This window comes from Lathamus discolor, chromosome 4 (assembly GCF_037157495.1).
Source record: "Lathamus discolor isolate bLatDis1 chromosome 4, bLatDis1.hap1, whole genome shotgun sequence".
NCBI lineage: Eukaryota > Metazoa > Chordata > Aves > Psittaciformes > Psittacidae > Lathamus > Lathamus discolor.
The window spans coordinates 126,260,089-126,274,329 of NC_088887.1; the positions used below are offsets into that span (position 1 = coordinate 126,260,089).

The 14,241-nt window shown below is 45.6% G+C and overlaps 1 protein-coding gene across 2 annotated transcripts in view; it reads right to left on the bottom strand.

Moving 5' to 3' along the window:
- FCHSD2 (FCH and double SH3 domains 2) overlaps nt 1-14,241 on the bottom strand; it is a 151,859-nt gene that overhangs the window by 115,246 nt on the left and 22,372 nt on the right. For both annotated transcript variants that reach the window (XM_065678921.1, XM_065678920.1), the window contains exon 3: nt 7,860-7,905. In XM_065678921.1, the coding sequence (XP_065534993.1) occupies nt 7,860-7,905 (46 nt within the window). The remainder of the gene's footprint in view (nt 1-7,859; nt 7,906-14,241) is intronic.

Here is a 14,241-nt window from a genome sequence, read left to right on the forward strand (position 1 = left end):
CCTGCCCGGGGCAGGGGTTGGAGCTGGAGGAGCTTTAAGGTCCCTTCAACCCAAACCCTTCTATGCCTGTATGAACTCCACAGACTGAAGGATACACAGCCCAGTTCACTGAATCTTAAAGACTGAGTAAAAAATGAACAGCATTTATTAAGTCTACAGCTCTTCATCTGAAAGCAGCACCACTTACATGCATCAAAACTGCAGGCAGTGGATGCTTATGAGTGCAGTAATTGGAAAGAAAAATAAGGGCTAAAAGCAGGCAAAGAGAAATACGCTTGCATCAGTTCAGCAAAACCTGCAGTTTCTTTCTGAAGGGCTTTCTTTGTAGGAATAGTGTAAGTCGAAGCTTAGCAACCCCTTTCGAAGGAACTCGATGTTTTCAGTGAAAATAGAAGCTGACAGTCCACCTCTGTTCTTAGGGCAATATTATTTTAACCTAAAGAATTCCATAAAGCCTGCAGCAGAGAGCTGCGCAGTTTCTAAAGGCTGCCTTTGAACGTGCCTTTTAAATGGACAAGTATTTCACTTAAAGGCATTTTCGTTTTTCACCTAAGAGAACATGTTGTCAGTGAGACGAGCCCTAAATCAGATACCTGATATTCCCCTCACCCCCAGCCCCGCTTTAAATGCTGACATGGGTTTCTTGGAGAAAGAAAAACTACACTAACAACTGAATGTAAAATCTACATAAAAAGAGAAGGGCACTGATAATATCGTTTGGAATGTCACACGTAGACCCACAGCCTTTGTTCCAGGCCAAGTATATTATATTCAATGTTAAAGGGACATTTAATAGAGAGAATTCTAAAGAGCTTCTTGTTTGGGGGGAAAAAGGGAAATGTGCACTAAGGGGTTGAGCCGTGACAAGTGCAGAATTGTATCGATAATCCCATTAGAACACCTGATTTGTCCAACTTGTCTCTACAAGTTATTCTAAAATCCACAATAGTCTATTTAAGCATTTATGAAATGAGGCAGATCATGTCTTTGTAGCATTCAGGGCCACTGATTCTCCATGCTTTGTTGGAAAGAATGGGGTGAATAGCTCCTAAAGTCTTACACTTCATTTTCTTCAACCTCTGCTTGATATCCTAGTGTTCTGAATGGTGTTGGGCTCTAGGAGAGGATAATACAAAGGTGGGATCAAGCAGGTGTTTGCTTTCTGGAAGCAGTAAGTTCTGCTGATGTATTATTCTTCAGCATCATGGCTTAAAGGACCAAGCCAGGTCATCAATATGCATGATCTCTGCATCAGGCAGTGACTGGGAAGCTGTATGGATCCTCTCCTGGAAAAGGGAAAGCCTGCCAAGCTGAGATTTCAGGCAAACCAATAAAACAGTCCAGGCTCCAGAGGCATCTGACATCATGTACACACGTTCCACGCCAAAGAGGACATTATTCAGGAAAATGGAAAGGAATTAAGACACTTACTTAAAGCAATTACTCATTAATGAATACACATTTCCCATAATCCAGGTTGAAAATCAAGTTTTCCTCTTAGTTTTGTACCCTATTTGCATGAATCCAAACCTCTTTTGAGAGATGACCACTTACTGATGTGGTTCTTTCCCTCTGCTGCGCTCTGGGGAGAAACCCCTGCAGTCCTGATCCAGCTCCGGGGCAGCAGCACAAGAGGGACGTGGAGCTGCTGGAGAGAGGCCAGAGGAGGCCATGGAGCTGCTGCGAGGGCTGGAGCAGCTCTGCTCTGGAGCCAGGCTGAGAGAGCTGGGCTGGGGCAGCCTGGACAAGAGAAGGCTCCTGAAGGGGAGACCTGAGAGCAGCTCCAGTGCCTAAAGGGGCTGCAGGAAACCTGGAGAGGGGCTTGGGACAAGGGCCCGTAGGGCCAGGCCAAGATGAATGGCTTGAACCTGCCCGAGGGGAGACTGAGCTGAGCTCTTAGGCAGAAGCTCTTCCCTGTGAGGGTGCTGAGGCGCCGGCACAGGGTGCCCAGAGAAGCTGTGGCTGCCCCATCCCTGGCAGTGCTCAAGGCCAGGTTGGACACAGGGGCTTGGAGCAAGCTGCTCCAGTGGAAGGGGTCCCTGCCTGTGGCAGGGGTTGGAGCTGGAGGAGCTTTAAGGTCCCTGTAACCCAAACCAGTCTGAGATCCTGACTACTGAAGTTCTGTGCAATACTACTGATTAAATAGAATGAAGCTGGCTCCAAACTACTGACAGACTTGAGTAATGACCATCGAGCCTCTGAAGCATCAGGGATCAGTCATGAAGCCAGTGGGAGCCAGGCTGGATGTGGCTTTATAAAGAGATCTAAAACAGTGCGCTAAAGACATTGAAAATGTCAAGAGAAGGACTATATTGAGAGATTCCAGAGATATAAAGGGCTTTTTTAATGATTTTTTGTCTGCCTCTTAAACTAGACAGCAAAGATAAAGCTGCCACCTGCAGACATGAGGAAGCTCATGGATGGAAAGATTTCCCTCTGGATTTCTCCTAACATTCCCTACAGATAGCTTGCAAATTCAACAAATCCAGAGCTGGATTTCAAAGGCATTTGCTGTCTCTAAACCAACTGCTATCAAGTACATCCAGATATAGCAATCATTCATCTCCCTGCCCAGCACGGAAATCTCTACATAGTCTACTCATTTACTACAAGAGGAAGTTTCTCTGCAGAGGAACCACGGAACGAGAGCCAAGTTTCATCTAAAGATAAGCCTGAGAAATAACTCCTTTCTGTATGTGTGCTTAGTACCAACTAAATCCTTCCTCACATGATCTGGAATACAGAAGTCTCTTAATTCCCTAAAAGATAAAAGTCCTAAAAATACATCTTCCCCACTCTGAGGGCTTATTTCACTGATAGTTTTCACTGGTTGATTAGAGAAGTCACTGGTTTCAGGCATAAATCAAACCCGAGACAAACATCGTCAGTATTACAGGAATACTCTAGAGGGAGATTTGCCATAGCAGTAAATCTAATCTCCTCCTCCAAGGAAGAAAGAAGTCAGTCAGGTTCATGGGTTAACAAAACAGGCTATTGACCAGTCAACCTATGGCTGCGTTGTGTTTGTCACCAAGGCAGGGACCCACCCTTAAAGTCCACAATCCCTTCCTGCTCTCCCTGAGGCCACAGTAACCTTCTGTATCCTCCAGGCCGAAAAGAACACCAGCTTTCTGTCCAGATGACAGGGAATGAACTAATAAGCACAAACCCAGGCTGGGGGAGACCGGATGGAGCAGCCTGAGGAGACGGACTTGGGGTGCTGGATGAGGAGAAGCTCCCCATGACCCGGCTTCAGTGAGCGCTTGAGCCCAGAACCGCCCCCGTGTGCTGGGCTGCACCCCCAGAGCGTGAGCAGCAGCTCAGGGAGGGGATCCTGCCCCTCTGCTGAGCTCTGGGGAGACCTGAGAGCAGCTCCAGTGCCTAAAGGGGCTGCAGGAAACCTGGAGAGGGGCTTGGGACAAGGGCCTGCAGGGACAGGCCAAGGGGAATGGCTTTAACCTGCCCGAGGGGAGACTGAGCTGAGCTCTTAGGCAGAAGCTCTTCCCTGTGAGGGTGCTGAGGCGCTGGCCCAGGGTGCCCAGAGAAGCTGTGGCTGCCCCATCCCTGGCAGTGCTCAAGGCCAGGTTGGACACGGGCTTGGAGCAAGCTGCTCCAGTGGAAGGGGTCCCTGCCCGTGGCAGGAGTTGGAACTTGATGAGCTTTAAGGTCCTTTCCAACCCAAACCAGTCTGGGATTCTATGATACACTGCGCTTCACTCACAGCTGCCAATAGGAATGCGTGGATATAAACTGTACCCCCTTTTATTTCTCCATACTTGAAAGTGTTTTAAATATATCAAGTTTCTCATTGCAACAGGAACCAACACCAGAGACCTGTCCACTCTCAGATCACAGATCAGATAGCTGCTTTTTCTAAGCTCACACACCTCTTCAACATTCATCTGACCACTCAAAAAGCATACGGGAAAAGAAATCATAAGTCAGTGGCTTTTTCCTTTCTTTCAGCTCAACAGGAACTCCTTCTTGCTCCTCAGCCCAAATCCAAAGCTCTAATACAGCTCACAGAATGGACTTTCCCACTTGGTTTCCTCAATGCCCTCAGCTGATGTAATACAGTTAGCAACTGATCAGGATGCACTGAAACGGGGAGCATGTTTCACAGCTCAAGCTCTTTGAGATGACTTGCAGACACATAGAGGTGGACCACGTTGATTGCCTGGAGTCACGTTTTATTTACTCCAACACAATGAGAGCCAAAGATGGACCAAAACCAAAGCATGACAAAACAGGACATGGAATCATAGAATCCCAGACTGGTTTGTGTTAAAGGAACCTTAAGCTCATCCAGTTCCAACCCCTGCCACGGGCAGGGACCCCTTCCACTGGAGCAGCTTGCTCCAAGCCCCTGTGTCCAACCTGGCCTTGAGCACTGCCAGGGATGGGGCAGCCACAGCTTCTCTGGGCACCCTGGGCCAGCGCCTCAGCACCCTCACAGGGAAGAGCTTCTGCCTAAGAGCTCAGCTCAGTCTCCCCTCTGTGTGCTCCCAGCGTGGGACACAGACTGTGAAAGGTTCCTGTTTTGTTAAAACTGTTAAAGAATAATACAAAGTACAGCAGAGGTGCAATTACAACCTGAAACGAAATAACAACACCATTTTACCTCCTTCACAAGCTAAGGAAAACAGTGTTTTATCAGGCAGCAGCAAAACGCATTCACTAAGTTGCTCTTTCAGCTAACAAAAGAGTATTCCTTCCTACTGATTTCAGCCAGCTTATTAATCATGAGAACAGCTAATAATACTCCTATAAAACTGCAATTTAAATGCTATTAACTAGGAATCCTGCTAATGGGAAATGAAAGCCTGCTCAAGCTCTCAATTCTGAACATTAAGGTGAGCCTCAAATGTCTATTTAATGATGCAGTACTGAAAATACCATTGAAACTTCTCCATGCATATCTACAACAGATCCAGAAAGCCCTTCACAACTGGAGGGGTGATACATCAGATGCTTCTCCCATTTATACCATGGCACAGCCAAAAAAGCCAAGGAAGAACCCACCAGAGGCAGATAATAAGCACTGAAACAAGCCTGAAATCACTTCAACAGGTACAATATGGCGAAGAGACCGAGTAAAACCAACTGCCTTGGTAAAATGAGCCATAGTGTAACTTACATAGGGGTTCTGATACATCATAGAATCATAGAATAGTTAGGGTTGGAAAGGACCTGATGATCATCCAGTTCCAACCCCCCTGCCATGGGCAGGGTACACCTTACACTAAACCACGGCACCCAAGGCTTCGTCCAACCTGGCCTTGAACGCTGCCAGGGATGGAGCATCACATACATTTAAGATACCTGAGTAAATTATCAACACTGCCCCATGTGTTTCAGGAGCATTTGTATAGGTATTACTTCAAACAAAAGCACTTTGTAGAGTGAAACTTGGCACCAAGCACTGGGCAGCAGAACACAACTTCTTTTAACCAACAAAGCATTCAGTTCTGGGCAATTGGTTTTCACTCTCCACCACTATTTATCTCTTTCACTTGCCAAAAAGTCCTAAGTAAGAATATTCTGAGTCCTGTGAGAGTGACAACAGGCTTTTGGACAGAATCTGTGAAAAGATGTCGCAATCCTGCTTAAGAAACCTCCAGTTTCCTTTAGAACAGGTTTAAAAGGAAGATTCCCCCATTGATGAATCCGACTTCACATTTCTTTTGCAGCACAATTCCTCTCCCCCCCCCAAAACCAAGGCTCGATGTGGAATTTTATTACCATCTCCAACACAGAAATCCTTTTCACAGGCCCAAGAAGAAACATCCAACGTTGTTCCTGAGCTGGGCACTTATCAGCAAACCAAGGAAGCGAGCCCAAAGCCCTCATTCATAGAAGCAGGCATTGAAGGGATGTCAAATGATGCAGCTGGATTGCTGGAAAGCCTGGGGGGGGGGTGGTGTTTAAATGCAAGGATCTGAAAGCCTCAGTTGTTAAGACTGAGCTTTCTGAATCTGAGAATGTAATTATTTTTCCAGCTTATCCAGACTACTCCCTAAAAGCAGCGACTGCTGCATATAAAACACATTCCCAGTGTAGAATGGATAAATGTATCAAGAATTCATCTTAAATTTAATGTCATTACAAAAAATCATTACAAAACTCACTAACAAACACATACTTTTAATCAAAGGATCAGGAGGCATCTATTGATTCTGTCAACGAAAAATTGTTGCTCTGAATCAAATCAAGTGCAACTGCCAATGCAATCGATACATGCCGATGTCAATCCATGTACAGTGGAGGAAGAGGAGCTGCAGTAATTGCAGATCCTCATAGCACTATTGTCAGCGTCTGGATTGAATTCAGTGCAAATTTCATTTGATTTACAAAGTGTTTTCAGCTGAGTTTGAGGGCTCAGACACCCTGCAGGAGATGTAGGGCTAGAAAACACATTCGGCACAGACACCAAAATCATCTTTCATCATAGAATCATAGAATAGTTAGGGTTGGAAAGGACCTCAAGATCATCCAGTTCCAACCCCCTGCCATGGGCAGGGACACCTCACACTAAACCATGGCATCCAAGGATCTGTTCAACCTGGCCTTGAACACTGCCAGGGATGGAGCATTCACAGCCTCCCTGGGCAACGAATTCCAGTGCCTCACCACCCTAACAGGAAAGTATTTCTTCCTTATATCCAATCTAAACTTCCCCTGTTTCAGTCTGAACCCATCACCCCTTGTCCTGTCACTACAGTCCCTGATGAAGAGTCCCTCCCCAGCATCCCTATAGGTCCCCTTCAGACACTGGAAGCTGCTCTGAGGTCTCCACGCAGCCTTCTCTTCTCCAGGCTCAACAGCCCCAGTGTTCTCAGCCTGGCTCCATACGGGAGGTGCTCCAGCCCCTGCTCATCCTCGTGGCCTCCTCTGGACTTGTTCCAGCAGTTCCATGTCCTTTTTATGTTGACTACACCAGAACTGCACACAATGCTCCAGGTGAGGTCTCACGAGAGCAGAGGAGCAAAGTCAGGCCACCAGCAACACTCGTTCTGGGCAGACCTGGGGGTAACGCAGCACTAACAGGAGGCTTAACTCAACAAGCCACAAACTACAGGTAGAGACACCCAAGCAACAGCTTCCATTTTCACATGTCACTTCTGTCCCTGCCCCAACACCAACAACTGTAACATCAGCCACATCTCCAGTTGTGTTTATTGTATACTGAGCTCCACAAGCTCCTTTGCTACTATTTCATTCAACTTTTAATCTGGTTTAAAAGAAATTAATGTCTTTTTAAGCTGTTGGACTTGGACTTAAGCTCCAAGAGCCTTCCCTGTAAATGAAGGAGGCAGCTGTACCCTTATGAGATGCTTTCTAATTTTGGAAGCAGGGAGGAAAAAATCTATCCTCCCTCCTTTCTCCCAAACAAACCAGAATTCATTCCACTCCCTATCACCAGCACGAGGCCAAATCTGGCTGCTTTTATTGCAGATGAATGGGAAGCTGCTCCTACTGAAGAATGGGAATGTAAATTTATATTGGCCCGAGGATGTCAAAACCCATTTCCTCTCCTTCCAATTGACCTGATTTTACTTTTTTACTCAGGTTTCACACTAACTTCTGAGAAAACCTCAAAGAGGTCCCTGACTTTGCAACAATTTGAAAGAATAATATGAAAAATGGTTTCTGTACACAGGAACTTCCTTGAGTCAAAACATCCATGAAAAAACGGAATAGGTCTAAGCCCTGCACATGCCAAACTGTCCAAATTGGAGCTTCAAGAGATACTTTCATAGTGACTTACAGAAAGAGTAAATGAAAATCCCTATAGACCTAATGAATAAATTACATCAAGAGAACAATGCCATAGATAATAAAATTACTGTAGAACCTACCTGTGCATATTCCTTCTCAATTGCTGCTCTTTTCTGACTGAATGCTCTGAAAAAGAAGGAAAAAAGAAATCCATTAATACATAAATCAAAATACTAAAAATTCAATAATTTCATTAAAAAGATTTGGAGTCGGGCTGTTGGGTGAGGAGAAGCTCCCCATGACCCGGCTTCTGTGTGCGCTTGAGCCCAGAACCCCCCCTGTGTGCTGGGCTGCACCCCCAGAGCGTGAGCAGCAGCTCAGGGAGGGGAACCTGCCCCTCTGCTGTGCTCTGGGGAGACCCCCCCTGCAGCCCTGATCCAGCTCTGGGGCAGCAGCACCACAGGGACGTAGAGCTGCTGGAGCAAGGCCAGAGGAGGCCATGGAGCTGCTGCAAGGGCTGGGGCAGCTCTGCTCTGGAGCCAGGCTGAGAGAGCTGGGCTGGGGCAGCCTGGACAAGAGAAGGCTCCTGAAGGGGAGACCTGAGAGCAGCTCCAGTGCCTAAAGGGGCTGCAGGAAAGCTGGAGAGGGGCCTGGGACAAGGGCCTGTAGGGATAGGCCAAGGGGAATGGCGCTAACATCCCTTCCAACACAAACCATTTGTGATTCTATGATATAGTCACAGAACATTCTAGGTTTTTACAGAACCTGGATATGGAGCTCCGTATTTCGCCATGAGGGTTCCCCCCCTCCTCATGCAAAACAAATTCCACTTAAATTAACAGCATAACAACAAATGTCACAAGCTGGAAGCCTCAGATATCCCCTAAAAACCTGCTACATTGAGAGGTTTACACTGGAGAAAAGAAACAAAAGCATCCAACTGGCCTTACTGTACAACTACAAAACACCCTGGAAAGCAAATCTGCTTGTAAACCCAACCAAGATCTTGGACCTGGCAGGACTGCAAGCTCCAGCATGAAGAACATGTCTTGTACAGTAGCACCTCCCTCAATTAGAAACATTTCGAGTTTGTTCTGTGCTTTAAATGGGGGTTTGGAATGAAAACTGGCAAGGCAGCACATCATCTGACTTATACAATACTTGAATTGGTGTTTGATCTGTGTTTTGGTGAATTAATATAATGGTAAATCCTGAAGGAGCAGCAGGATGAGGCGCCGCATCCCTTGAAGCCGGTGTTCTCCGCTGCTTTGTGACTGCATTTCCCTCCATTAGCCAAACACAAAGCTGGATTTAACCTCGGGACAGTTTAGACAGGAATCCTTTTATGACAGCTATAAATATATTACAAAACATGACGAAATATGAGGCTCAAGTAGACACATTTCCCAGGAGAAAATTCTTTGGAGCAGGGAACTAAAAACAAAAGTCTGACTAAGAAATGCATCATCGTTCCTTAACCTGGGAAACCTGAACACTTTCATGGGTATCCTGACTTTACAGGCAAAGCTGGGATATTCTTAACCTTATTGTTGTTCCAGATGGAATTTCAAGTTTATTCATATAAGGAAACATTTGGTTCCACGAGCTAATAAAATGTTCTCTAACTGCTACTGAAAAGCTTGTAAGAAATGAATTAGTGGCTCTGCAGGAAAGCACAAATGGTATTTAGGGATCCTTTAAATTGGGAAGTATTAATATCTGCTATTTGCAGCCCTTCACAAATTAAGCATTAGTTAAGTGCAGAGAACAACAGAATTAGACAACCAAAAAAGGATCTTAGTGCTGTTCCTGGAAGACAGATCCTAGACATCACCTTTATCCTGCAAACCGTGAATTTCCTTTGCCCCCCCTAAAAATCATTTAAAAGCATTTAAAGACTTTGACTGTTTAAGAGGGTGAGAAAGAATAAATACAGTCATAGAATCCCAGACTGGTTTGGGTTGGAAGGGACCTTAAAGCTCATCCAGTTCCAACCCCTGCCATGGGCAGGGATGCCTTCCACTGGAGCAGCTTGCTCTGAGACCCTGTGTCCAACCTGGCCTTGAACACTGCCAGGGATGGGGCAGCCACAGCTTCTCTGGGCACCCTGTGCCAGCACCTCAGCACCCTCACGGAGCTTCTGCCTTATCTCCAACCTGAACTTCCCCTGTTTCAGTCTGAACCCATCACCCCTTGTCCTATCACTGCAGTCCCTGATGAAGAGCCCCTCCCCAGCATCCTTGTAGCCCCCTTCAGACACTGGAAGCTGCTCTGAGATCTCCACGCAGCTTCTCTGCTCCAGGCTCAACAGCCCCAACATTCTCAGCCTGTCAAGAAAATATTCAACAATATTGGGTGTCTATAACTTATAAACATTTTCCATCTATATCTAATACTTGCCACAATCCTCATACTGCAGGAAAATCCTGACTTAAGTCTCCAAACCAAAGAAACACAATAAAAATAAATTTATTCTCACCATCAGGACAAAAAGCTGCCATGTAAAAGGAACTATATTTTATTGCCAATCCAGAGGGTGACCAAGAACCTATCTTTAATAGACCCTGATGTTAGGGCAGTCTGCTATGAGCCTGAAGGAAAAGCCACACTCAGAAGAACTATTCCAATGGTTTCAACATACGTGATTTAACTCCAGCCACCCACAGCATCTCCTCACACTTCTGCCTGCAGCTCCTTCCGTGGCTCACAGCTCCGTGTGACTAGAATGAGCCTAATCCTGGAGGGATTACAAAGGAATGTTCGTTCTGAAGGCCAAGCAGCTAGAGAAGCTCTGCAGAGGACGGCTGTCTTACTTTGAAATGTCATGAGTTGAGAGAGCTGGGCTGGGGCAGCTTTACGGTCCCTTCCAACCCAAACCACTCCATGGTTCTATGGGCTTTTTTGGCTATGGACATTCAGACTAATTGCTCAGAAACTGTAATTAAAAGAATATTATACAACTGTGCAAAGCAGCAGAAAATTACAAAACAGTATAAAATCCAAAACATCTGGAATTGTTATGCTACAGAAAAGCACCTGTTTTAACTGACCTTGACCTAAGGGAGTCCCCAGCTGCTGCACTAACAAAGCAAGGCGCAGGGAAATGAGCAAACACCACACTCAGCTCTACAGAGAGTGGATTTCCCACATCAGCAGAACACACAGCAACAGAACCAATGCTTTCAGTGCTATCTGACAGATGATGAAAGGAGAGTGGGGAATTTCACATACACACACTGCATGGTGATGTTAACTAAACCCATTGTTTAAATCCTTTTAACACACACTCCTGTATCCATAACAGAATCATTTTCTCAGCATCATTCAGTCAGTATAATTTTCTCTTTGCTTTACCAACTGTGTATGTCCCCAAGTCAACAGAAGTGAAAGCCACATGAAGTGCTGCAGATCTGTAAAGCCCCAATGCCATGAGAACAGGAACGGGAAAAAGCAGGAGGAATTAGATGATTTTCCATTGGTTTTATGTTATGAGCTATTAAGGAAATTTCAAAATTGAGTCTAAAAATGAACTCACCCCATGACGAATTCCTGAAGTAAATCCACTTCAGAATTGCAGAGCAGATTGTGACTGATTTTAAAGTGACTCAATCCCCCAGCACTCAAGGAGGTGAATCAGTGAATTAGGAAACATCCCAAATTTCCAGCTTCCCATAAAGCAGATAGAGAATAATTCCTGACAGCTGGAACATCTGCCAGTGGAAAATGATGACGCTGCATCTCCTGCTTCTGATGTACACTTGGAGCACACATACTGTGAGAGGATATCCAAGCCAATACTAAACTGGTTTTCTTTATGATGGAATCAGACACTCACTCCACAACCTTCCACTAAAAACATTAAAACAGAGCTCTCATTTCTGGGAGTAATCCCAGAACACTGAAACCCCAACGTCATGTATCAAGTTAGGATCACAGATTGGGATTGTTCAACCTTTTTGTCCCATTCAGAGACAAAAATCACTACTGAACAACCTAAACCCCATTTATCTGACAGGGAATAACACCACGGATACAGCTTAGCCCCCTCCAAAATATCCCAACCTACATTTGAAACCAAAACCTGCATGCAGCAACTTAAAATGCAGTGTTAAATATCAATTCCCCACCTCCCTGAACAGCGAAACAGATCTGAAATGGCTTTTACAGTGATGAGATGGATTTATTCTAAGCAAGGGAAAGAGATTCTAATCCATGAGCAGCAGGGGAGGCACCCGACGGTGAACTGCTTACTCCTGAAATATTCATGTACAAGATGGCATTGAAATCCCCAACTGGCTGCCCCAGCCTGACCTGTTGCTCAAGGCTGGAGTGTTTCAGGGCTGGACTTGGCATTCGCCTTTGTTGACCTTCATGAGGTTCCTGCCAGCCCACGTCACCCATAGAATCATGGAATGGTTTGTGTTGGAAAGGACCTTAAGATCATTCAGTTCCAACCCTCTGCCATGGGCAGGGACACCTCACACTAGAGCAGGCAGCTCCAAGCCCCTGTGTCCAGCCTGGCCTTGAACACCGTCAGGGATGGGGCAGCCACGACTCATCCCACTTTCCCCACTAACATGAAAATGCACCATCATACAAGTGCATTTCTACCTGGTTTTTAACTCCAGGACAGGTATGACACTGACAAAGACACAACCCTGAATTCAGAAGCACTTCAGCTAACATCAGTCAGCACTGTAGCTCAGTGTAGGCCAGTGGCTGGCAATAAATGCTGAGTTAACAGCACAGCAGCAGCTCTGTGCCTAATTAGACACTCCAGGAACACCCATACACACAGGAACAACCTGCATTAATATTCCCTTTCCGTGTCCAGCAGAGACAAAGACAACCTACTTGGAACAATAATTCATCTACAGAAATGATCCCTCAGGACAAGACTGGCAAAAGCTGTGTATAAGAGGCTCCTCTTTGTGCTTTCCTGTTTATCCTAAATAGAATTACCCTTAGAAAAGCATTTTGAAAGATAAGCATAATATTCTGAGCATCTAAAGGATGTTATTGGACAGAAAAGCACTGATTTCTACAGTTATCCATAGACAGCCTTCAGAAGCTGGAGTACAACAAACCAGGTTAGTAAAATTAGAAACACACTTGTAATAAGAAGGGGTCTCCTGTTGGCTCCTTTCCACCAGGTAAGCACACATGTGGTTCTTCAAAGGCAAGAGCAAGCAATGTGCCACTTCAAAGGGGCAATTTTAACACTACATAGATCTAACAACAGAGGCTGAGTGATCAGAAGTGATTTTCATCACAAAGCGGCCACAGCTTCAAATTCAGGGACTGTTGCAGGTTGGGGAGTTGACATAATTACACTAAAAAATGGCTTTTCCTTTGCAAGCCCAACTCCTGTGAGTACAGAAAATGTAATAACGCAATAGCCTTGCCTGGAATGCAGTCACTGAACCATTTCACTGCCTACAGGATGTAAAAACATCACCATTAGCTCTGTGGTTCAACACAAGTAGCTGACAGGCAGCTGGAAAGCTCTCGAAGCTTCCTCAGGTGTATATTAAGTGCAAACACAATATTGGTAAGGAAAAAGAGAAAGGAACAGTAGCTTCCAGTATCTGAACGGGGATACAGTGATGCTGGAGAGAGACTCTTTTGTAGTGACAGGACAAGGGGTGATGGGTTCAAACTGAAACAGGGCAAGTTCAGGTTGGATCTTAGGCAGAAGCTCTTCCCTGTGAGGGTGCTGAGGCGCTGGCACAGGGTGCCCAGAGAAGCTGTGGCTGCCCCATCCCTGGCAGTGTGGTTGGACTCAGGGGCTTGGAGCAAGCTGCTCTAGTAGTGACTTTGTACCACCCATTAAATAAACTCTAGAGTAAGTTACTGCTCTGTGTTGAGCATTAAATAGCACTGTTCAACCACAGTTCTGCTGCTTAGATTTTGGGTTGGCTTCATTTGTCTGCTCTCGAGCTCAACTTGCTGTCTCATAGATTAGCACAAGATCATCAACCATGCCCTTTTGCGTGGAGACATTTATGTGCAATTCTTACCCCTCAGGTCTTGCAGAAAGATGTTCATCAACACACATGTCAAGAGCATTATCTTGGCTCTTCTTTCCAAATGCTATGTTAAACACTGAAGTCTAAGTGAAGATTTTGGCTTCAAAGACTAAGGGGAGAAGAAATCAACGTTGAGCACTGCAGTCATTTCCCTCAAGGCAATCATACATCTTCCCCTATTGCCTCTGAAAGTGTTCTGCTGCCACCATTCCCATAGTGCTCCCTGTATGCCCCTGACCAGCTGTAGATGTAACTGATATCCTTCAGCAGTGAAGCAAAGCTTTAACACTCCTTTGCTGCCCATCATTTTCACTCACCTGTACCCTGTCTTTTCACTCCTAGCTCAACCTTGAGGGGCTTCTGCTGACACTCCTCACCTTCTCACACAATGGGATGATTTGCTCCTTTCCTCCTTAGAAAACCTAAGCTAAAGCCATTAATCCAGGCATATTTCTCCTTCCTGGCTGCTTCCCAGGAGATTCTGCCCACCAAC